The following is a 25,542-nucleotide window of genomic DNA, read 5'->3' as shown; positions in this document are numbered from 1 at the left end:
TTCCCAGTCAGGGCACATGCCTGGGTTGCGGATTTGGTCCCCAGTCCGGGCGAGTACAGGAGGCAACCAATCAATGCTTCTCTTTCACATCGATGTTTCTCTCTTCCTCTCTCTCTAAAAAGCAATGAAAAAATGTCCTTGGGTGAGATAAAAATAAAACATCCAATATTTTAAAGCCCTAGTCACAAAAAAAGACTAAATTTAGGGGCAGTAAAGTAAAAGGGTATGATTTCAACCCCAATTCTATATATTAGTTTATTCTCAAAAACTAACAAAACATACCTCAGAAATGAAACTCAATAGATACAGAGAAACTGACAGTTGCCAGATGGGAGGGTATTTGGAGACTGGGTGAAGAAGGGGAAGGGACTAAGAAGTACAAATTACCAATTACAAAACAGTCACAAGGATGTAAAGTGCAACACAGGGAATAATCAATAGCACTGTAATAACTATATATGGTGCCAGGAGAATGATGGTTCTAGACTTATGAGGGATAACTTTTTAAGTTTTTAAAACGTCTAACCACTATGCTGTACACATAAAACTGAGTGTAAATTGTAATTGAAATTTTTTTATATTTTTAAAACTGAAACTGTAATTCACTTTTCTAAATTGTTCCCCAAAAAGCAATTATTCCCAACAAAAAAAAAACCCTAGCTACACCAAAAACATGAATTCTTTAAAATTTGTATGGATTTGCAATATTATATATGTAAAAACTATACATAAATATCTAAGACCACCAAAAAAATTAATGCTATGTCCTTGGGTATTGTTCCAGGTGGTTTAGATTTTCTTCACAGTTTTATGCTTTGAAATTTTTGAACAATGAGCACTCAATGTTTTTACAATGTGACGGGGAAAATACATTTAAAATTACTCAGTGATATTCTCCTCTCCTAGATTCAATTAGGTATATAATCCCCTGCATTTAGAGAGCCACAAAACAATGCCCTAAAGACTCGGGTATAACTACAAAAACAGCAGCTATCCACTTTTATTATATAACAGCTTTACTAATCTACAATTCGCATATACAATTCACCCATTTAAAATGTACAATTCTACGGATTTTAATATAGTCACAGAATTGTGCAACAATTACCACAATCAAAGAACATTTTCATCACTTAATAAGGAAAACCTCCAGCTCTTTCTAACAAGCACCAAGTCATCAGCATCTCTCAGGACAACAGGAAGAAGACCAAGAGAAAGCCCTACCTCAAGAAGTGGAAGTATGAGGTGGGGCACCCTGCTGTTGCTAACACTAACATTGCCCCCACCCCAATCTTGGAGGCAGTAAGTACAGTGCCTTGAGTGGCTGGATGTAGCTAACTTCTGGGGTTCCAAGTGTTGTATGCACAAAGCAAGGATTACTGGAGCATCCACAACAAACTGGTGCTCACCAGGACAAGACCCTAGTCAAGAATTGCATCATGCTCACTGACAACTCTGAGTCCCACTATGCACTGCCACTGAGCATCACAAAGGGGACCAGGCTGACTCCTGAAGAACAGATTTTATACAAAACAAACAAACAATTTTTCCCCAGCCCTGGCTGGTGTGACTCAGTGGACTGACAGCCAGCCTGTGAACCAAAGGGTCACTGGTTCAATTCCCAGTCAGGGCACATGCCTGGGTTGCAGACCAGGTCCCCAGAGGGGGCCATGTAAGAGGCAACCACACATTGATGTTTCTCTCCCTCTCTTTCTCCCTCCCTTCCTCTCTCTCTAAAAACAAACAAATAAAACTTCCCAGAAGAAATATGAAAGGGAAAAAAATGCCAAAATTAGCAGGGCAACATTCCTGTATACACTGCTTCAAGACCAGGCCAATGTGGCTGAACATATGGTTATGTGCTAGAAGGCAAGGAGCTGGAATTCTGAGAAAAATCAAGGCCCAGAAAGGCAAATAAAAAATACATCCCTCTCCCTCCTATCTTAGCTCATGTAATAAAGGTGTTTATTGAAGCAAGTGAGGGAGGGAAGCTGATGCCCATTAAGACTCACTGCCTAGTTACCCCCAATTCCTTCAGCCACCAAATTACTTTCTGTCTCTATAGATTTACCCACTCTACATATTTCATATAAACTGACCCACATAATATATTGTCTCTTATGACTGGCTTCTTTTACCTAGCATGTTTGAAGTGTCATCCATAATGCAGCACCTGTCAACACACATTATATGGATATGCATTTTACTTATCTATTCATCATTTAATGGACATTTGAATGAATTTCCAGTATTTTTTGGCTATTATAAATAATGCTGCTATGAACATTGATATAAATATGCTTTTGAGTCTCCTGAACAAATACACCTAGAACTGGAACTGCAGGGTCATATGGTAACTTTTTGAGGAACTGCCAAACTTTTTAACAGGGACTGCATCATTTTTACATTACCACCAGCAATCTAAGAGGATTCTAATTTGCCCATACTCAATCAACACTTCTTAAGTTTCCATTTTTTAAATCATTCAAGTGGGTGTGAATCAGTAGCTCATGATCCTGATTTGCATTTCCTTGATGGCTAATGACGGTAAGCATCTTTTCATGTTTTTACCGGCCATTTGTGTATGTCCTCTGAATAATATTCACATGCTTTGCCAATTTTTAAATTGAATTATTTGCCTTCTCATTACTGGAGTTGTAGGAATTACTTACTTTTAAACCCCCAACTTCTCACCCCTCATCTTCAGGAATTTCTCCATTCCTGAAGGTAGTATATTAAGGAATAGTATCATGAGTCAGAAGAAAAGGCCTGCCTTCTACTCCTAAAAGTTCTATCATCAGTAATTTGTACCAATGACTATAACAAAGCTATCACAACACTGGCATTGCCCTTATCTTTGTAACACCAGCAACATAAACAATCTGAACTGCAGCATACCCCCAAAAGTTGATTTACACAAAAGTCTAAACTGACCACATTCTCAAAAACCTCCATTAGCAAAGGATTAACACCAATTATATTCACATAAATTTCACAACTCAACTAGTATTTCATGAAATGATCATAGTGGCAACTGCATTTCATAAATTGATCAAAGAATTTCTGAGATGGAGAAGACTGTCAAACCTGTTTGAAGCAGGTATGTTCATAACTTATGAACAAGTGAACTGTGAATCATGGTCAAACCACTACTTGTGGATGAACAGGAAGTTAGGTACATTAAGTCTGGGCTGTGTAGTAGCTGACAAAATTAATGTGTCTCAGCCCTAGCTGGGTAGCTCAGTTGGTTGGAGTGTCCTCTCAATATGAACCAGGTTGCAGGTTCAATCCCCAGTCAGGGAAAATACAAGAATCAACCAATGAATGCATAAATAAGTGGAACAACAAATCAATGCTTCTCTCTCTCAAACCTATAAATTAAAATAAAAACTTTTAAAAAAGAATTATCATGCCACCCTGGCTGGTGTGGTTTAAAGGACTGAGTGCTGGCCTGCAAACCAAAAGATTGTCCATTCAATTCCCAGCCAGGGCACATGCCTGGGTTGCGGCCCAGGTCCCAAGTTGAGGGCGTGTGAAAGGCAATCACACACTGATGTTTCTCTCTTTTTCTCCCTCCCCTTCCCCCTCTCTAAAAATAAAATTTTAAAACAGAATTAATGTGCCTTGCACCAAAGCATACTGGGTTATAACCATAATTTCTCTCAACATCAGAAAAAAACGTTTGGCAGTTGTTAAAACACATAAAACTGAAGCTAAAAGTAACTTGCCTGAAGTCACACTAACCAGAACTCAAACCCAGACAATTCAACTTAAGTGCCAGAGGTCTTAACCACACTCAGCTAATTTTCCTAAGTAAAATGTTCAGAGAAACAGATTTTTTTTACAGATTTTATTTATTTTTAGAAAAGGGAAAGAAGGAAGAAAGATAGGGAGAAACATCAATGTGTGGTTGCCTCTCACGCACTACCTACTGAAGACTGGACCAGGAACCCAGGCATGTGCCCTGACTGGGAATCGAACCAGCAACCCTTTGGTTCTCAGGCCGGCACTCAATTCACTGAGCCACACCAGCCAGGGCAGAAACAAATTCTTATGTCCAAGAACACTGAAGGTAATCACCCCATGGTAAGAAAAGGGCCTTAGCATCACACACTGCCCTAAAAAGTTTCAGTCACTTGAGGTTCTGTAGAGATCTTGGCTTTATGTAAAAGTATCAATCAGCTGATCAATGACGACCTTTTTCTTCTTTGTCTAGGAAAGAATTCACAGCTCCAGATCAAACTCAAACACCTTACTCTGTGCATGTGTTCCCATCAAATATTATCTTCCTAAAAAGGCATTAACTGTGTCCTCGTATTTCCAGGAGAGCACAGTATTTAATACCACAAATGGCACACACTTGATTAAAGAATGAATAGGGTGCCCTGTCTAGTGTGGCTCAGTGGATTGAGCACAAGCATGCCAACCAAAAGGCTGCTGGTTCAATTGTGAGGTCAGGGCACAGGCCAGGTCCCCAGCTGGGGATATGCAAGAGGCAACAGAGCAATGTGTCTCTCCCACTCTTTCCTTCCCTCTTAAAATAAATTAAAAAAAAAAAAAAAAAAAAAAAAAAACAAGGGTAAAACAAACTACTATCAAATAGATTGAGAAATATATTCTGGTGGGCTTGACTGAACATGTCCTAGATGAACAAAACCTGTTCAAGCATCACCTCTAGATAGAACCAGAGATTCTATAGTCCTTTCCCAGCAATTTCAATAGGCCCTTCTGCTGCAGCCAGTTTTATTTGGTAGAAAATTTTGTTATATCTGCCCTAAAGAACTCTTGAGACCCAAAGAACCATCTTGAAGGTCTGAGCTCTGTTCATTAAATATATAAAGGGAATTTAGTATAGGTGTCCTATGTCATCACACTTGAACAAAATGCCTATACATTAACATCCCCAACTAACAAGACTATGGCATCTAGACTTAAAATATGAAGTGCCTAGTATTATATAATCTGATCTGGAATCCTGTAAATGAAATGACTTAAAGGAGAACGTAACACAACCTCATAATAGTACAAGAGTCAAGGCATTTGTGGATATTCTGACAATCTAGTATACTGCAGTCTAATTAATCTGCTATGTGTTATCAATAAACAGCAGGCAGCAAAGTGTAAGGTTATAAATTGTCTTATATATAAAAAAAGTATCTGCTTGGTATAAAAAAGAATGGGGACAGGGCAAGCCCATCAAAGCAATCTATACAAAGGATAGAAAAGTGCCACTTTATATAATAACCAGATTTGATTCCCAATTAAGAGCTCCCACAGCAAAATAGTTAAAAAAAAAAACAAGCTCCTTCCTTTTTCCATTTAAAACACTACAATGACCTACCACCTCACACCCATTAAGATGGCTACTCTAAAATAGAAAATATGCTGGCGAGGATGTGGAGAAAATTGACCCTGTGCCCTGTTGATGGGCATGCAAAATGGGACAGTTGCTGTGAAAAAACCAGTATTACCATATGACCCAGCAATATACTCTTCTAAAGAAGGAAGGAAGGGAGGGAGGGAGGGAAGGAGGACTTTTTGAGGAACTGCCAAACTTTTTAACAGGGGCTACACCATTTCTACATTACCACCAACAATCTAGGATGATTCCAATTTCCCCATAATCTCACCAACACTTGTTAAGTTTCCTTTGTACACTCATGTTTATAGCAGCTATTATTCATAATAGCTAAAAGGTGGAAACAATCCAAGTGTCCACCGATGGACAGATGTATAAGGAAGACAAAAACACACAATGGAATATTACTCAGCCTTAAAAAGGAGAAAATTCTGCAATATGCTACAACATGAAGTACCCTTGAGGACATTATGCTAAGTAAAAGAAGATAGTCACAAAAGACAAAATACTGTACAATTCCACTTACATGAGGTGTTTAAATTAGTTAAAGTCATAAGACAGAAATTATAATGGTAGTTGCCAGGGGATGAGGGGAGAAGAGAATGCAGAGTTGTTTTATGGGTGTAGCTTCAGATTTACAAGATGAAAAGACTTATGGAGATAAGATAGTGGTGATGGCTACACAAAAATGTGAATGCATTTAATACCACTAAACTGTACACTTACAAATGGTTAAGAGAATAAATTATGTGTATTGTAACATAATTTTTAAAAAGCTCTGATGAACTACGTAGCTCTGAAGTCCCCCTTTCTCAGTGAAAAACAATCCAGATGACAGACATAATGACAATGGAATCTTCAGTTGACTGGAGACTGTTGAAACTCCTCCAAAGACCCACATGAGAAGAAACTTAAGACAATAAATTTATTTCTGGCTTGCATGAAAGCAAGTGTCCCAAATCACCATGTCAATGGAAAGAATGCAAAATTATTTTAGGGGTAACACAACACTATCATGAGAAAAAGTTGGGGGGGGGGGGGGAGCAAGGGTACTCTGCAAATCATAAAACTAAAACTCTCTATAAAATTCACCTTGTAGCCCTGGCTGGCGTAGCTTAGTGGATTGAGCGCGGGCTGCGAACCAAAGTGTCGCAGGTTCGATTCCCAGCCAGGGTACATGCCTGGGTTGCAGGCCATAACCCCCAGCAACCACACATTGATGTTTCTCTCTATCTATCTCCCTCCCTTCCCTCTCTAAAAATAACTAAATAAAATAATTTTAAAAAATTCACCTTGTAATTATAAAATTCACTTCAGTAAAAATATCTACAGTGTCACCAGTAATAGTTTTTTCTTAAATTTACAGACACTTAAAAAAAATCTCTAGACGAATTATTAGTTATCAGGCATGGATGTTTGAAACTGGCAGTTTGGAATCTTATCAGAATATATTTTATATGCATACATCTGAACTGACATATAGAGAAATCTTTACTCCCTGAGATAAATGTAATAGTATTAAAAGAGAATACTTCTTCAAAAGAGGAAGATCTGTTAAATTAAAAAATGGCAGAATAAGAACTATACTTTTCAATAAAATGCTGCCATCTTTCTCTCACATTTAGTTTTCTTTTATCCCTTGATGATTACCTCATAAACATTTCACAAAATAACTAAAAAGAAGGATAAATACAATAAAGAGAAAAGATTCACCATCACAGAGAGCCATTCTGCACTAAAAGAGAACTGCCAGGATAAGAGAACATATTGAAGCCATTTTCCCAGGTGCTGAGGAAAACAGTATTTTATCCTTTGATGATAAAGGCAAGATAAACTTAGGAAGGGAGTGTCAATAGTTTAGACTTCGGGAATGTTGCCATTTTATGATTATCAGAGAAACTGTTAATACTGAGAGGTAGGATCCCTGTATAAAAGATGAATGACTCTTGGCATGCCCTCCACTTGTATCTCCTTTTGAAGTGATTTTCCTTTCTCCTAAACTCTAAGGGTCTCCAGAATACTTGCAACCAGGGGGGCAATGGGCAGCAGTAGCTCATCCCAGGCTAACCCCCTGATTGTGTCTCCAAGGTCCCCTTTCCTCTGACGTCCCAGGGAACTGACATCAGCCCTGCCTTGGCTCACTTCTTTCCTATAACGTTTCTAGAAAGCCAAAGCAGCCCCATCTATACTCTCGACTGTTACTGCTTCTATAACTCAAAATAAAAATAAGATGAATGGCTCTTGCACCCTATGTAGTAAAAGCGTGTGTGTCTTCTGGGCTAAAAGGGAAAAAGAGAAGTACAGCAGCAAAGGAAACCCTGATGTCTGCATTTGGAGGATGAAGGATGGGGGAGGGGTCCCAATAAAAAACTGAAACCCAGACCTGTGCTCCAGCAACAGTACTGAGAGAATAGCTGTATCAAAGACCAAAGGGAGAACAAGCAGACCTGAGATAAAAGAGCTCAGGATGGACAAAGAACTTAAAGTGATAAATGTCTCCCTTAAAATCTGAATACTTAGTTTTCAAGAGATGTCCTTTAGGCATTAACAATTGAAAAGGATCTCTGCCAGAAAATTAAGTAGGTACAGAAGGCGAAAGTGTTATGATTCATTCATACTCTAAAGCATGCCATGAAAGCAAAATGTCCTTCATATGGCATGCACATATTTAACATACCAGCCAGAAAATTATTTTATTCATCTTTAGAAAAGCTTGTAATTTTGAAACAACTCTATCTCCCTGAAGAGTATGAAAAGCAGAGAAGCCTGGATATAATCTACTTAACATCTCAAAACTGAAAGCACAAAAGAGACAGTAAACATTTTTTTAAACCTTTTCTAAAGGATCAATAGCGGAGGCCCTGGCTAGTGTGGCTCAATGGATTGCATACAGCCCTGCAAACCAAAGCGTCACTGGTTTGATTCCCAGTCAGGGCACATGCCTGGGTTGCAGGCCAGGTCCCCAGTGGAGGGGGTACGTGAGAAGCAACCACACATGGATGTTTCTCTCCCTCTTTCTCCCTCACTTCCCCTCTCTAAAAATAAATAAAACATTTTTAAAAGAAAAAAGGATCAAGAGTTGTGAACCACAGTTCTATGCCCGTGGTAACTATGCCCAAAGGATAGAGAAAGTGGGCATGGAAATCATATAGCCACCCAAATCTCAGAGGGTTGACACAACTAAGGTTTCTTTTTCACTCAAATGTCTAAGTGAGGGTCTTCCATTATGGAGTTGTACCTTTGGATATTTGAAGCTTCCCTCGTCAAAAAAGCAAGGAGAAAAAAGCCTTAGCTGGATAGCTCAGTTTATTAAAGCATCATCCCACTATGACAAGGTTGTGGGTTTAATACCCAGTCAGGACACATACAAAAATCACCCAATGAATACATAAGTGTTTCTCTTTCTCTCTAAAATCATTTTTTAAAAAAAGAAAAACCAAAAAATTTAAAAATTAAAAAAAAAAAGCAAGGAAAGAAACATAAGAATCAGGGATGGGTTTTTCACTGCCTCTACAGTTACACCCACACAAGGTGGGCAAAAACAGGCTTGTTTGTTAAATTACCAGTCATCATTACCTGGAAGATAAAAGTTACTAAGGATACAAAATAATAAGATCAATAACACCATATAATAATTAAGTAATAAAAGAATAGACTTTTGTGTGCCCACACTGTAAACCTACTTTTGCCAATGCCTGCTTAATTTCTGCTCACACTTCACTAGCCCAAAGACAACCCTGATGCCTAAATAGAAGTTATTGGGTGAAAAACAGCAAGAACACTATAGTGTCTCAACATATTACACACACACACACGAAACCACACTTTAAAAAAGGACTGTCAAGTAAAGTCAGACATTATTTAAAAGAGTAGAGATACCTATAGAAACTATGGTTAAATAATGCATAGCACAATTTTTGTCTATGGTTAATGGCATCAAGCAACAACTTCAAATGTCCCAAGTTAAATTGCTTTTATTGTTGTATTTGATTAAAAATATGGAAGGGTTTTTTTGGGGGGTGGGGAGGAATTCCAAGATACCACCCTAGCTGGGTAGCTCAGTTGGTTAGTGTCATCTCCATACCCTAAGGTTCAGGTTCCATCCCTGGTCCAGGCACATACAAGAATCAACCACTAAACACATTAACTAAGTGAAACAACAAACTGATCGATCGGTTTGTCTGTCTGTCTCTAATCAATGAATAAAAATTTTAAAGCCTTATCCGCTATGGCTCAGTTGGTTGGAGTGTCCTTCTGTGAATCAAAAGATCACAGGTTCAATTTCCTGGTCAGGCACATGCCCAGGTTGAGGGTTTGTCCCCGCCACAGTGTGTCCCCAGTCAGGGTGTGTAGTAGTACAGACAACAAATCGGAGACAATGAATCAATGTTTCTCTCCTTCTCTGCCCCCTCCCTCCCCCCTTCAATAAAATCAGTAAGCATGTCCTCCAGCAAGTATAAAAAAAAATTCCCAAGGTACTAAATCTAAGAGGAATTTATACCATACAGATCTTGACTTAGAATAGTCAAAAAATGTTTGACTAGATTTACACAACAGAAGCAGTCTTCACATGGATACTTCTGATCTCATGAAACCATTAAGGGCATTTCTCTCTCTCTTTTTTTTAAGATTTTTTTTAATTTCTTTATTCTTAGAGAGACGAGGAGGGAGGGAGAAAGAGAGGAAAATCAATGCCTCTTACATGGCCCCACTGGGGACCTGGCCCACAACCAAGGCATGTGCCCTGACTGGGAGTTGAACCAGCAACTCTTTGGTTCGCAGCCCACACTCAATCCACTGACCCATACCAGCCAGGGCAAGGGCATTTCGGAGAATGTTCTGTATGTCAATATCCAGATGTCATGTTGCTTTCAAAGGACCTGGCAGACTTAACCTCTGAGGAATGAGTGAAATTACCAGCTAAGCAAATTTGGAAAATCACTAAACATTGTCAATTCACACACAACTCAGTGACAATCAACATTCCGATTTCTAAAAGTTCAAAATACCTTGGTAGTAAAGACTCTGTTGTTAACATTTAGGAATATATAGATAGCAATTAAATTTCTCTCTAAGAAAATACTTTCTCTATCATACTAACAAATACTCTACTGGAGATACCACTTTTGTACCATAAAGCATGGAAAAGAAATTTGACTTGAACAATTTTAAGGGCAAATATTATCAGTTATCCATAAAAGAAATTCAGTTAAGCGTGGGCAGTCTCGAGCAGCCACTTCCAAATCTTTGAAATCATTATTTTTCTCCTCCTCTGTGGCCACAGAACCCTTTCCTGGCAGCACTCTCATTCCCACTACTCTTGTGTTCCTACCTTAGGGGAAACAACTATTTCCTGTAAGTCAAAGCTTCCTGGAGGCACCGCTTCCATCCCTACCCAGCAAAAAAAAAATAAAGAAATTCAGTTAAGATCCCTATGGAACATGATTTCTGACAGAGCTACAACCTAATGAATCCATCAACTAAGCTGGTTACAAAACATTCTCAGCTAAACTGACTGGTCTTGGTGGTTAAACATTAAATCCCTGACAAACATAAGAATTTTAGTTTTATCATACACAATTCAGCTGTTTTATGTCTGCTCAAAGTTTGTGATACCATCATCACTTCAAAAGGCTATTTGCACTTTTGTGGGTATGCTTCCAAATCTCTTAAGAGCTCTATGGGAAGCTAAAACAAGATTTGTGCATTACTCAAAATTCTAATTCAACTATTAAATTATTTACTTTAATTCCAATAGTAACTACTGTGGAAAGGATCTAGGGATGCAATAAAAGCCTGAGGTTTGCAGCTTTAAGAGAAATGCATCACTTATATTTTTATGGAAATAAAATGCCATAGCAGTAATCACTAGCTACTTTTAAGTAAAACCAGCAAAATGTTATGATATATATCTTAAGAGTTACATTTAAAATTAAGTTAAAAGGGAATAGTTTGAAGTAAACAGTTTGGCAAGATTGGAAGCCACTCCTGGGATTTTTTAAGCAAAGTTTTTAATGGCTTAAAGTGAACAAGATTAATAAACTGACATCTAAGTACATTTTGTGTTGAGTACTATGAAACAAACAGGATGCTGAAATAAAAGAGGTCTGGGAAGCCTCTCTAGAGGGGTTTTCTATTCTATAACACTTCTGCTATTCTTGTCATATCTACCTAACATTTGTACTCTTCTTAGACCAAGAGACACACACATACACTTTGGAAAACATAGCATGGTAGAAAAACACCAGCTTTATAAGCCAAAAATATTCAGATGAGATTTTCATTCCAGCTTATGTGTTTAATTACATGCTATTTGTCACTTAACCTTCATGAGCTTGTTTCCTCACTTACAACTTGGGAGATACCTCTCAGTTATGAAAGTTCAAATGAGATCACATAGTAAATTCTCTAGCACATAATAGGAAGTCAGTAATGTGTTAAAAGTATCTCTTTGCTTGTCTATCTCTGACAATTAAAAACACATGCACAAAGAAATTCAAAAAGATGTAGGACAGTTTTCCCTGATAGCTACAGCCCATAATGCCCTCAGTTCTCTAAAATTCCTTATCACAGAATTTGGTAAGGATAATTCTTATTTTAAACCACAGTTCTCCTTAAGTCTTCAAATTCCTCTATAGTAGTTATTGTCATAAATTATCATTCAGAAAGGGAAACTCACTCAAGACATACTAAATAAATACCTGTTGATTAAAAAGTCCAAGAATTGACTTGTAAGAGAAATCCTTAGGAATGTTTCTGAAAATGAAGGAATTCCTAAACTTATCAACTCATCAAAATAGAATATAAAAATACAGAGGTAAATACAAGGAAAAGTGGCAGAAGTCAACAAGCTACACACTAAGAAATCAATGAGGACCCTGGCTGATGTGGATCAATGGACTGAGCACGAACCCTAAGGTCCCTACAGTTTGATTCCCAGGGCACATGCCTGGGTTGCAGGCTAGGTCCCCAGCAGGGGGTGCACAAGAGGCAGCCACACATTGATGTTTCCACTCCCTCTCCTTCCCTTCCCCTCTCTCTAAAAATAAATAAAATTCTTAAAGAAAAAACAACAACAACCAAGAGTGGGGAAAAACTGTACACATTTTAACTGGTTTAAAATTTTTAAATACCTGAGTCTTTGCAGCTAAAAGTTACCTACTATACATTCCTAAGTTGGTAGTACTATAAAAGAGAACAATGGGAGCACACAAGCCAAACCTTTAGGTTCACTTACTTTGACCAGAAATATTCCACTTCTCAGAATCTCTCCTAAGCAACCCAAATTACAGAAAAATTATATTTTGGATATAATTTCATTGCAGTATTACTACGAATATTCTAGCCAACAACTCTTTTATAGCTTAATATGTTATATAGCCAATAAAAATATTTACAGTCCATGACCAGAAAGCCCATAATATAAAACTAAGCAAAATCAAAGATGTATATACAACAAAGTAGTAAGACAAAAAACTTTTGCACAGAAAATACCTGATACTAGAAGTTTTCTTCCCACCTTTGACTCCTCAAATTTTCCATGAGTATGTACAATGTATATATATACAATATGTTTATATTGAAAATACAGAAGATATGCAGTACTGAATACTAGAGCTGGAAAATATCCAAGCTGCTCAAGCCATATTTTAATAACTACAGCTATTTTTAGTAATACTTGTCCTCCTAAATTCTTCTGTGCTTTACAAGTGTCAGTAAATTTTAAAAATCAGTTTCAGATTTTTTTAAGCTTAAAAATCCAAATAATGTCAAACAGAAATAAAAGTATATTTTAATACTTTAAATCACATCTTGCTTAGTGAAGTAAGTCAACCTGGTCTACCCCCAACTTAACCTCTAAAGAAAGAACAAACCAGTATCCCTTCCACCATGAGGGGAACACAACAAACAAGCACCATCTATTATCCAGGAAGTGGATCCTAACCAACCACACCACACCAAATCTGCTGGCACCATGATCTTGAACTTCCAGCTTCCTGAACTGTGAGAAATTAAATTTCTTTTTTTTTTTTTTTTTTTTTTTTTTTTTTTTTTTTTAAAGATTTTATTTATTTACTTTTAGAGAGGGAAGGGAGGGAGAGAGAGAGAGGGAGAGGGAGAGGGAGAGAAACATCAATGTGCGGTTGCTGGGGGTTATGGCCTGCAACCCAGGCATGTACCCTGGCTGGGAATCGAACCTGGGACACTTTGGTTCCCAGCCCGCACTCAATCCACTGAGCTACGCCAGCCAGGGAGAAATTAAATTTCTATTGTTTATAAGCTACCCAGTCGGTGATATTTTGTTGGGGCAACCTGAATGGACTAAGACCAAGACCTTATACACTGTAAAAATGTAAGCTGTTTTAGAAAAATTGTTCCTCAAAAGTTTAAACAGAGTTACCATATCCAATCTCATGCACAATACCTAAGAGAAATGAAAACATTTGCCCCCCACCCACCCACACAAAAAGAGCAAACCAGTCTCCTAATCTGTCTTCAAAATCATGCAGAAGTGATGAAATAAACTGCTAAACAGAATACTGCTAGTGTTCCAAAATTTTTAGCTTTTAGAAATGGAGAAAATGAAACTGGGAAATCATTAATGCAGTGTGATGAACAAGAATAAAAGATAAAAATGACTAAAGAAAGACTGACATTAGGATTCTGAAATGAGGCAAGGTAAAGATCAAAGTCATAAGATGCAGCAGGTTCTGAATGCAGAAAGGTATCATCCCCATGAGAATAAAAATGGGGGAACAGGAGGGAAATTTCCCTTCATTGAAACTAAGATTTCTCCTTAGAATTTAAGAAGATACTGTCAGGCAGCCAAATGTGTTTAGCTATAGTATAGAGGAAATAAGGTGTAAGTAAGGGGGGGGGAGGGTAAGTGACCTAAGATACTGCCATATGGGGGGGGAGAAAAAGAGTTCAAAGTCTAAATCTCTTTCCATTGTTTGTGTAGAATTAGGAAAAAAAAACAAAGTATCTGAAATTTTTGCTTTGGAACACCACAGGGAAAAAAAGGAACAGAAATAACCCTTATACAGTACAGGAGAAAAGTTAATACTATTTACTCTATGTTATTTATTTTACTTATTTCTTGAAGTCTTTCAACAGCTAAGAAACCCCAATCAATACTACAGCATTTTTACGGTAGTACATTTAAAAATTGTAGAGAAAAAAATGCTCACTCCACACAGAAAAATATTTTGTATCAATATTTTTTAAATTTTATTTTAATCATTGTTCAAGTAGTTTTCTCCCACTTACTCCCATTCCAGCCCACCCACCCAACCCTCCCCTCTTACCCCCCATTACCCCCCACCCCTAGTTTTTGTCCATGTGTCCTCCAAATTTGTTCCTGTAAACCCTACCCATCCCCCCCTGAAAAAAAATATGGAACGCTTCACGAATTTGCGTGTCATCCTTGCGCAGGGGCCATGCTAATCTTCTCTGTATCGTTCCAATTTTAGTATATGTGCTGCCGAAGCAAGCACTGTATCAATATTTTTTGAAAAAAAATCTATAAAAACAAAACCACAGCTGTTATAAGTGATATTTTCTAGTCAGAGTACACAATGTTTTGAAATTGCCATGGTAATCCTACCATAAACTTTTACTAATTAATTTATAATTTATTTTGATCAAAAAAAAATCACACAAATTCTTAAATAGGACACTTAACATTCTACAACACAAAAGTGCTCACAACAACCATTTCAAGGCCCTAGAAAATCCTTAAAAGACTAACCACCATAGATTAAGTAGTATTAATTGGTATCTTTCCATTAATCAGAACTTACTGTCCGGAGCTTATGCTAAACCTTTAGAATCACATTCCACAAAATCGGTTACTGTACAGGTATTCCCCGTTTTTTTTAAAGTTCATGTTATCATTTCCCCTTTTTACTTTTTAAATCCTCACCAAGGACATGTTTATTGATTTTAGAGAAAGAAGAAATGGAGGGAAGGGAAGAGAAACACCCAGTATGCACCCCAACTGAGGACTGAACCTACAACCCAGGTATGTGCCCAGACCAGGGATTCAATCCACAACTTTTTAGTGAAAAGGATGACATTCCAACCATTATCACCCGGCCAAGGCAACACCACTTCACTTTTAAGGAAGACTTACATTAAGCCCTCGCTGGTGTGGCTCAGTGGATTGAGCACAGGCCTGGGAATTGAAAAGTTGCTGGTTCGATTCCCAGTCAAGAGCACTTGCCTCAGTTGTGGGTCACGTTCCCAGTTGGGGGGGGGGGGTGCAAGAGGTACCAGATCAATGCATCTCTCACACATTGATGTTTCTCTCCCTCTTTCTCCCTTCCCCTTTCTCTAAAAGTAAATAAAAGTCTTTTTAAAAAAACCTCATAATGTAAAAAAGACTTACATTATTAGTACCTATCTTCACTAAATGAAAGAAATCGAAGGGGATTTTCACTTTTAGGAAAAAGGTGAAAAGCAAAGAACACTTAGCACTTGCCATTAACGAGGCAATACACACCCAGAGCAGGGAGAGTGGCACAGATAAGCTCTTTACTGTGACCTACACTCAGCATCAAACCACCATTAAGCTTTGAACCATTTTAACCATGTCTACGAACGTTCTTCACTTATTTTGTACTCCCTTAGCAAAATGTGTCCAAAGGTAATTGCTTCTTCACTTTAAGCCACAGGTGGCAAACACATGGCCCAGGGGTCAAATCCAGCCCTCCACCTTGTTTCTACCTGGCGGCAGTGCTAAGCTCTTGCTAACTGTTATATGGTCCCAAAATTATATTTGGCCCTTTGAAGGCAACCATGAAACTGATGAGGCCCTCCAGGTGAAAAAATGAGTTTGACACCCCTGTTTTAAGCCATTTCAGCTTACGAAAGGTTTCTTGGAATACTTCTTTCAGTTGAGGGGGGATCTTTACAGGTGTACTATATCATTCTTTTCTTAGTAACCTGGGACTGCTAACATACAAATATTTTAGTGCTGATTTACTTGAGTATTTTCATGCTATGGAACCTTTCACCCCAAATTCATAAACAGGTGTTAGTGTTTCTTGAATATTAACCTGGAATTAATATCAAAAGAACTACATATCAGCTCAACATGGCCAAAGTATAGATTATACTGCTTGGAAACAAATTTAAACAACCTTCACTTTCTGGATGTGCAAATTTCTAGCATAAGATTAAGAATTTTATTTTGAACATTGTCCATATTTACATAAGCATAGACTAAACTCATGGGAGAAAAACTTGCTAAGAAAAACTCAAAAAAAGGTAGGTTATCTTTTAATCTGAGTACAATAAATCAATAATGAAGACATTTACTTTATCATTCACATTGAATGAGAATTTCTCACAAGTAATAATGCTACCTGTCAAATACTCTTCTTTGCAGTTTACAAAACCTCCCTATTTCATGACAGCCCTATAAACAAGCAGGCAAAGCAAGCATCATTGATCCCCATTCTACAAACAAGAAAGTCAATTTATTTCAAGGCCTTTGCATCTTACAAAATGTGAGTCAGTTACTCTTATAGTGTAATGTGTCTCCTTTGAATGTTATATATAAATGAAAAGTTAAAACACTTTCATATTGCTTCAGCTAGAGAAAATCATGACCTCATCACAAATCAGGCCTACCAATGACACATCTGCCCAGTTACTGTGATGGATCACTGGAAGATGGGTAATAAAGTTGAGATTAAATTTTAAAAACGATAGGCCATGATCATGGTCATTTGTTTACTAAACTAGACAGGATTTGATGGTCTAAAAAGAACAGTCATAACAAAGTGTGGCTGACGGTATAAAAATGCTTCTGGGGAAAAGGTTCTGAGCTTAGGATAGACACTAAGACCTAAGTATTTTTTGTGGGGTTTTTTTCATTTTTATTTGTTGATTTAAGAGATAGAAACATCTATTTGTTGTTCCACTTATTAATGCATTCATTGTCTGACTGCTGTATGTGCCCTGAAGGGATCAAACCCACAACCTTGGTTTATGGGGACAAAATGCTCCTACCAACTGAGCTGCCCTGCCAGGGCTACCTAAGTCAAGTATTTTTAAACACAGATCTGTTCAAGGTAGACATACATAAAACCAACATACTTGGCTTTGCCACTATCACTCAGGACTACTTCATATGCCAGCAAGTTCTATTTTCAGCAAACTATCATACCCTTGGCTTTTCCAGTTCCCATTCGGAGGACTAGGAGGAGGAAACTTTGCCTCTAATTGGTCCTAAGTTCTGCCAAATGTTGACTTTATTTAAGAAAGAAAACCAATCTGAGGACTTCGATGTAAGATATCTCTGTGGTAGAAGGATGGACATAACTTAAACTTGTATCATGAATCTCTAAACAAAACAACTAGTAGTAACAAATGGCCTTAAAATAAATTGACTACAGAGGCAAATTTGCTCCTCAGGACAATCCCAGTTTATACATACAGCACTATTATAAGTTGGTACTCCTTCATTTCAAGGTATCCAGATTTGGATGACAAATCATGACCCTTTTATTTATGGCTCTTGTTATTATTGGGTTGGCCAAAAAGTTCATTTGGTTTTTTCCATAAGATGGATCTAATAGCACTTAGTTATCTTTAACGTGTTCATCTGAAACTATTATATTGTGACAACTGTCATACCAGCATACATTTTTTAAAAATTTATCAAAATTGTCACCCTGGCTGGCGTAGCTCAGTGGATTGAGCGTGGGCTGGGAACCAAAGTATCCCAGGTTCGATTCCCAGCCAGGGTACATGCCTGGCTTGCAGGCCATAACCTCCAGCAACCTCACATTGATGTTTCTCTCTCTCCTTCTCTATCTCCCTTCCTTCCCTCTCTCTAAAAAAAATAAATAAAATCTTAAAAAAAATTATCAAAATTGGTGAATTGTTGTATAGCCATTTTAATTTTGAAAATAAAAGAAAATACACATTTTCCATATATTATGCTTTATTATTTCAAGAAAGGTAAAAACACGTATGAAACACACACACACACAAAAAAGACACGCAGTATGTGAAGAAGGTGCTGTGACTGATGGAACGTGTCAAGAGTGGTTTGCGAAGTTTGGTGCCGGAGATTTCTCACTGGATGATGCTCCACAGTCGTGTAGACCTGTTGAAGTTGATGGCAATCAAATCGAGACATAACTGAGATCAATCCAGCATATACCACATGGGAGATAGCCAACATACTCAAAATATCCAAATCAATAAAATTGGTGAAAATGAAAAATGCGTTCCTCTATGGAAAAAGACACAGACTTTTACAATACAACTTAGTAAATTTAAATGAGCTTCTGAAATTGTTTTAGGAATGTGACTGGCATGAATATTTAGTTAATGAGTTCAAACCAAAGTTATGTTGACAAACCAACTTGTCAACTTGGAAATCAGTATTTAACTGTATCAAACTGTTAACTGACCATTTTAAATCCAGTAAACAGTCCTGACTGTGTACCTAAGTTGGTTAGAGCAACATCCAGGTACGCCAAAGTTGTGGGTTTGATCCCTGGTCAAGGCACATACAAGAATCAACCAATGAACACATAAAAAGTGGAGCCAACAGATGTGTGTGTCTCTCTCAAACCAATAAATATAAAAATTTTTTAAAGATCTATTTATTTTTAGCGAGAGGGGAAGGGACAGAGAAAGAGAGATAGTGCAACATCACTATGTGAGAGAAACACATATAGAAGAACCAATCGATTGGTTGCCTTTAGCAAGTCCCCAACAAGGAGCCTGGCCCAAAACCTAGGCATGTGCCCTGAACAGGAATCTAACCAGCAGTGACCTTTAGGTAGGGCAATGCCCAACCCACTGAATCACACCAGTCAGGGCTAAATAAAATTAATTTAAAAAAAAAAAAAAAAAAAAAAACAGTTAAACTATTTTCTGTTGCTGTTCCTCACTAACCCTTAATGGAATCTGTTTGACAACTACCTAGGCTACTGCTTAGAACATTTGTGAATCATTCACCAACCTTTCTCTCCCTTCTAAGTTTTCCATTTACATCCGTAACTTAAGAGCTAATATCCATTAAGATAAAGGTGAAGGGGGAAATGTTTCAAAAGCACTTTACAGAAATGCATGGCCTTAGCTATATCCCAATACAGACATTGTGATAAACCAAGGAAACTGTATGCAAGCAAACACTCTGAAATTACCTAAAATCCTCATTCCACATTCACTGTGCCTTGAGATGTTTTTTTTAAAAAAGTATGAAGATATTTTATCTACTATTTCGATAGATACTAGTCAGTCATAAACACAAAGACATATTATTTGAAGTGACTGCTAAAGAAATATGCAGTTCTACCACCACCCCCAAGGCACCATCTTAATTACACATAGGTCTTTTGTTTGAGTGGCTCAAGAGAAAATACTGATCTGGTCTAAAAGTCAGACAATTTCTGGCTTTGCCATTTACTAGCCAGTTAGTCATGTGATGTGGGGGGGGTAAATCACTAATATTCTCAAATTCACTTTCCTGAAGCATGAAATAGCAGTAACATTACTACATCAGTGTTATATGAAGTAAAAAAAAATTGTGAATGTGGTCTGTGAAGAGTGAAGTTCTCTATATATATGGCATTATATAGTTACAATTTTAAATTTTATCCTATGACTGTCATTACTATTCAAATACACACTTTCCTTAAATATAAGGTAAAAGTCTGGCATTATGAGCCTTATGGCCCTCTTTTAAAATACATATATATATATATATATATATATATATATATATATATATATATGGCCCTGGCTGGTGTGGCTCACTGGATTGAGCACCAGCCTTCAAACCAGAGTCACTGGTTGATTCCCAGTCAGGGCACATTCCTGGGTTGCAGGCAGGGTCCCCAGATAGGGGAGTGTGAGAGGCAACCACACACTGATGTTTCTCTCCCTCTTTCTAAAAGGATTAAGTCAGTAAAATCTTAAAAAAAAAAAAAACAAAACATATATACATACGCGCACTGTCTGGGGTGGTTAAGGCAGGGGAGTGTAATTAGAGAAAAATGGGGACAACTGTAACTGAAAAATAAAAAATAATACAGTAAATCTTTCAGATAGACTTCTTACAAATTTAAACATCTGTAAAATTAAATACAATAATACACTGGGCAAAATTTCACTTGCCATACCAGGTTACAGAAATTTTTAAAACATTCCTTTGACCAAGCTATGAAACAATTAAAAAAGCCTGTTTATAAAGACTTTCAATGTGTTTCCTTGTATTTACTGAATCCACATTTTGTTCAGTTTAATACTTGCCGTTAACTATTCTTCCCCTGCTAAAATTCAAATTGAGGTCTTTTCATACGAAGTTGAAAATGGGTGTCTAAGAATGTCCACTGTAGTAAGAATTTGACTCAAATTATAATGATTCATGATTACATTATATTTCAGTGTTGTAAGCCAACATGATAGATTGAAGCACAATACTATCTATACAAAAATCTATAGTATATACAAAAAAAGCATCTGCTTTAAACATAAAGACTAAAAGATAGCCCTGGCTGGCGTAGCTCAGTGGATTGAGTGCGGGCTGCAAACCAAAGTGTCGCAGGTTCGATTCCCAGTCAGGGCACATGCCTGGGTTGTAGGCCATGGCCCCCAGCAACCGCACATTGATGTTTCTCTCTCTCTCTCTCTTTCTCCCTCCCTTCCCTCTCTAAAAATAAATAAATAAAATCTTTAAAAAAAAAAAAAAAAAGACTAAAAGATACTAGTAGGAGGGATCTTAAAAATTGCATTAGCCAATTCTGCTTATATTTAGAAAAGAGAAATAATACACTCAATAAAGTTAACTCCATTAACTGAAACAGCAATTAATTTCAACATTAAATACAATAGCAATAAAATTACTGCCCTACAGTCAAGAATTGATAACTTGTTTTTTTTTTTAACTCGTTATTAAAGTTAATTTACTAACCCATTTTCTTCCTTAACAAGACATATATTATCAAGTCAAAACCCCTCACCAACACAGTAAGTTACAAATGAGGCTGTGGTACTGTTCAAGTATAGCTCTAAGTAGTAACTCAGAACAGATGTATTCTTCATGTAGATGCAGTCATACAGAGTGAATGGTCACAAAAGTGACCATCAAAACTTATATGGACCTGGCTGGTGTAGCTCAGTGGATTGAGCACGGGCTGCAAACCAAAGTGTCGCAGGTTCGATTCCCAGTCAGGGCACATGTCTGGGTTGCAGGCCACGGCCCCCGGCAACCGCACATTGATGTTTCTCTCTCTCTCTTCCCTCTCCAAAAATAAATAAATAAAATCTTAAAAAACAACTTGTATGGAGCCAAGCATTACAGCAAGAAGTTGAAATGACAAAACCAGCAACTATCCCACAAACCCAAACACAGTATATGCTGACCTCTCTACTCTCAAAAAAATGTTCAAGTACTCACTGTCCCCCCACCCCCATACCCTCCATTTTTCTGTACTATCGTGGTTCACATAGATGGAACAGTAAGACTTACTTCAGGAATGCTATAAGGTCACAGACTTCCTTAATAGGGTTAAAAACTACCCCTCAGACTATTGACTTTAAGTGATGCGACGTAGATTTAATCTTCCAGGTGAACAGCCGTAGCCTCAAACCTCAATATTTCCTATCTGTAACTCAAAATTGTTCTTTTTCTGAACACATCTTAGCTCTTCCTCCAGCACTTTTTAAAAAATCCTCACCCAACGATATGTTTACCGACTTCAGAGAGAGGAAGGGGGAGAAAGAGAAACACATGCGACAGAGAAACATGCACTGGTTGCCTCCTGTATGCGTCCCGACCTGACCAAGGTTCAAACCAGCGGCCTTCTGATGTATGAGCTACCCAGGCACGGCTCCACTACCTTTAAATAAATCATACAAATTAATTCCAATTCCCCAGAGTAGAGTTAACTGATGCCACAAAGAAGTTTAAGTATTAGATTCAACAAAGCATGCAAAATAGAAGATAAAGGTACTGCAGGAACAATGAGAAAAACCAGTATTTATATCCAAGTACCCAAAGCCAAATCATTCAAATACACTCTCACCTCTCAACACTTGATGAATGTGTGACTGAAACTATGGGATAATTTTGTAACCAGGAACACTGAATTATTGTACCCAATAAAGGAGTGGACCCAGGTGGAGTCTGATTCCTGATAATTGTCTTCCTCTTCTTCCCTTCCCATGAATCCCTATCTTGGGCCCAACAGTCACAAGAGTTCCTGTCTACCTGAGCCTACTTCCTTCCCCCTTCAGATTCTGAAGGAGAAACCCAAGCACGTGTAATGATGTGGCTCTATCTAGAGAGTGCTATGTTGAATAACCAATACTAGATTTGGTAAAAAAAATCCTCGTCACTCAATCCCAAAATATGATTATCACTAAAATGCCACTTATTTGGAAACTACAATCATGCGTTTCCAATCAGTTTTCAAAACAAGTTTAAAAAAAAAACCTTCCTCCATGTCCTTTTTGGTTATCAAGAGCCTAAAATCCCTACAGAACAGGAAGCATTCCAATATAATTTCAAGTTTCCTCCCAAGAGCACTAGCAGACTGAGAGGGGAACCTGTTTGGAACATTGGGGGGGGGGGGGGGGACTTGCATTAAGAGGACACCTACTTGTGTTTGACTTTTAAACACTGAAATAAAGACAAATCTGACCTTGAGCTGTACTTCCCATCTTACTCCCCTCCCCCTCTCAACAGGAACCTTATTCAACACAAATAGCAATTTAAGGACTTACAAAACAAAATTTAATGCAGTATCTTCCCCAAGTTTGAGTTCAAATCCTTTCCTCCTAACTTTCGAATTCCTGAATCCTAATATATGTATGGTATTAACCCTGAGGCTATTCACGGGACAAACAAGCATTCAAGGAAAGCAATGGTCCTACAGAACATTTTGAAAAATAAGTGGTTTAGTATTTAAGAAAAACCTGAAGATCAATGGCACTTAATTCCAACCATGTCCCAACAGCATTAAAACCAGAGGAACCACATACATGATTTTTTTGTGTTTATAATACTACATTTTAACGGATGTGGGGGTAATTCAAGGACCTCGGTCCAAAACGGGGGGAGGGGCAATTTTTGGAAAGCAGCAGCCTGAACTCACTACACAGAAACAATGGACAATTCGATAAAGTTGTGGAAAATGACGAAAGAATCTTTACGGTCAAAGGAACAGTGAACAAAGAAAAATTGTTCAAATCTGTACATAAAATCATGTATTCCAAACGGGGAGAATGGGACCCCCCCATAATCAAAATCTCAAAACCCAAGTCTCAGTTGAGTGCTTAAGATAAATTAAGATCCCAAATGAGGTACGAACACGCATTCCAAGTCCGGACAGTCAACCAAAATGCATTTACTAAACATTATTTGGAATAACATTATATTTCAACAGGTCTTTCTCCATTTATCACAATGGTGCGTGGAAACAGCCAAGTCATTATTTTCACGAAGTGGTAGACTGAGATACAGGCACTGGGAAAGGACTACAAATCATGGTTTCCTTGTTTCCTGTTCAATGTTCTATCCACCAGAACTCAAAGCTTACGGTGACACAAAATAATTACAGGAACTTCGAACTCTCCGGAGTAAGTCCAAGGAAAGGGGGCGTGAGGTAGGTTTTTCTAGACCTCCCCAGAAGAAGGAGAGGTTGAACGTAAACCCTCACTACAAGGTGTGCCGGCCTAAGGGAAAGACACACGATCGTAGCATCTCAGCCTCCGCCCAAGGATGAACTGCAGTGATTCCAACCCTCTCCCCTTCCGCCGCCTCATTCAAGACTGCCCTCACTGCAAGCCCAAAGACCTCCGCTCGCTAGGCTTCTCCTTTGTGAGACTCCACAGCCGCCGCCCCACATTGGGCCTCCGGGGAAAAGCCACCGCCCCCAACCGCCATATTTCCCTGAAAGGCGCCCGCGTTGCAGCTCCTGGTCGCCGCTCTCCCCTAAGTGGCGGGTGTTTCTTTCCCCGTCACCCCACTCAATTGTTCTCCGCATCCCAAGACCGGCCAGAGGCTTCCCGGAGGACTGCTCGCTCGGAGACAGCACCCGCCATCTCCTCCCCCTTCCCTCGCCGGGGGACTTGCCCTCCCCCCAGCCGCCATTTTACAACCAACTCCTCCACCCTAGCGCCTGTGCCTCTGGGCCGGCGAGTGTCTGCAGCTAAGGACACTTAAGGGGTCAAATTCCTAAGCCTGAGGCCTCCCACCTCTCCCGGAGACCACAGGCCATTTCCTGCTTCCCAAATCCACGTCCCTCGGCCAGACTTGGAGACGATGCCGCCATTTTGTCTCCGGCTCCCAGTCTCTGTGGGCGGCGGCAGAGGGTCCGAGAATTCCAGCCCCCGGTTGACCTCCCAACTCACCGTCGTATCGCTCAGCCTGCTCGGCCAGCTTCGCCTGGTACACCAGATCCTCCCGATCATCCATAGCGGCAGCGGCTCCGGCAGGGTCTGCGCGACGGATGCAAGCGGATAGCGTCTCCGACTCTCTCAGCCTCTCGCTCCGCGCCCGAGCAGCAAAAATGGCGGCGCCTCAATCCGGGACTTCCGCCTGCGCACGCGGACAACTGCTCAGCTCTATGGCAACCGCTCCCTGGCAACTGGCGCGGGGGGCGGTCCGGGAGCTCGGCGACAGAAGAGGCTGGAACCAGCTAGACGCCCCTCCTCCTGAGAGCCCTGCTGGTGCGGGAGATCCTAGGCGGGAACTGCAACTGTGGGAAGGAAGAGCTCTCTGGTTCCCCGAGAGAACGAGAAAGGCCTGAGGCGAGGCCGGTCTGGATTGATCCTGAAGAGAGGGAGCCAGTGAAAGCGAAAGGCTGTAACGGTTTTTTAATGCCAGGCCTTCCTCCCCGAGACTCCTCTTCCACCTTGCCTTTGTTTTCTTAGCCGAGCCCAGTCCCGGGCTTTTTCCAGACTTCCTTAACCCTGGGGTAAAGAGGTGGGCCCTGCTCTAACTGGTAGGGGAAGAGGAACTCCAGTTTTCACACCTGGACCTCACCCTGGCCAATCCTGTGCTTTAGCCTTCTTCGGTTTAGGCCCACCATGGATAGGAGCAGGGTAGTTGTCAAAGAAGCCTGGTCTGCAGTGCAGGGTACAGAAGACTGGGACCGACATCACATTAAGGCTGAGGAGACAGGAAGGGACACCTGGTTTGTTTTGCGTCC

The 25,542-nt window shown here is 39.1% G+C and overlaps 1 protein-coding gene, 1 long non-coding RNA gene and 1 other non-coding gene across 5 annotated transcripts in view; all 3 read right to left on the bottom strand.

Annotated features, from left to right (window-relative positions):
- Positions 1 to 25,089, bottom strand: part of YWHAE (tyrosine 3-monooxygenase/tryptophan 5-monooxygenase activation protein epsilon) — a 41,188-nt gene extending 16,099 nt beyond the window's left edge. The window contains exon 1 of one of the 3 annotated variants that reach the window (XM_028519162.2): positions 24,743 to 25,089. In XM_028519162.2, the coding sequence (XP_028374963.1) occupies positions 24,743 to 24,806 (64 nt within the window). In that variant the 5' untranslated portion in view covers positions 24,807 to 25,089. Of the gene's footprint in view, positions 1 to 20; positions 110 to 24,742 lie in introns of those variants that run through there. The other 2 variants (XM_028519163.2, XM_036033280.1) reach the window with 2 other exon arrangements.
- Positions 6,139 to 8,288, bottom strand: LOC118502120. The gene is made up of 2 exons (XR_004904797.1): positions 6,652 to 8,288; positions 6,139 to 6,451 (listed from the first exon to the last, which is right to left on the bottom strand). It is a non-coding gene; the product is annotated as an uncharacterized LOC118502120 (long non-coding RNA).
- On the bottom strand, positions 14,750 to 14,856 carry LOC114504337. The gene has a single exon (XR_003685121.1). It is a non-coding gene; the product is annotated as a U6 spliceosomal RNA (small nuclear RNA).
- Positions 25,090 to 25,542: the final 453 nt, after the last annotated feature.

The sequence above is a fragment of the Phyllostomus discolor genome, chromosome 8 (genome assembly GCF_004126475.2).
Source record: "Phyllostomus discolor isolate MPI-MPIP mPhyDis1 chromosome 8, mPhyDis1.pri.v3, whole genome shotgun sequence".
In the NCBI taxonomy this organism is placed as follows: domain Eukaryota; kingdom Metazoa; phylum Chordata; class Mammalia; order Chiroptera; family Phyllostomidae; genus Phyllostomus; species Phyllostomus discolor.
The sequence above is the reverse complement of the archived record's forward strand: the minus strand, read 5'-3'. Positions and strand labels throughout refer to the sequence as shown.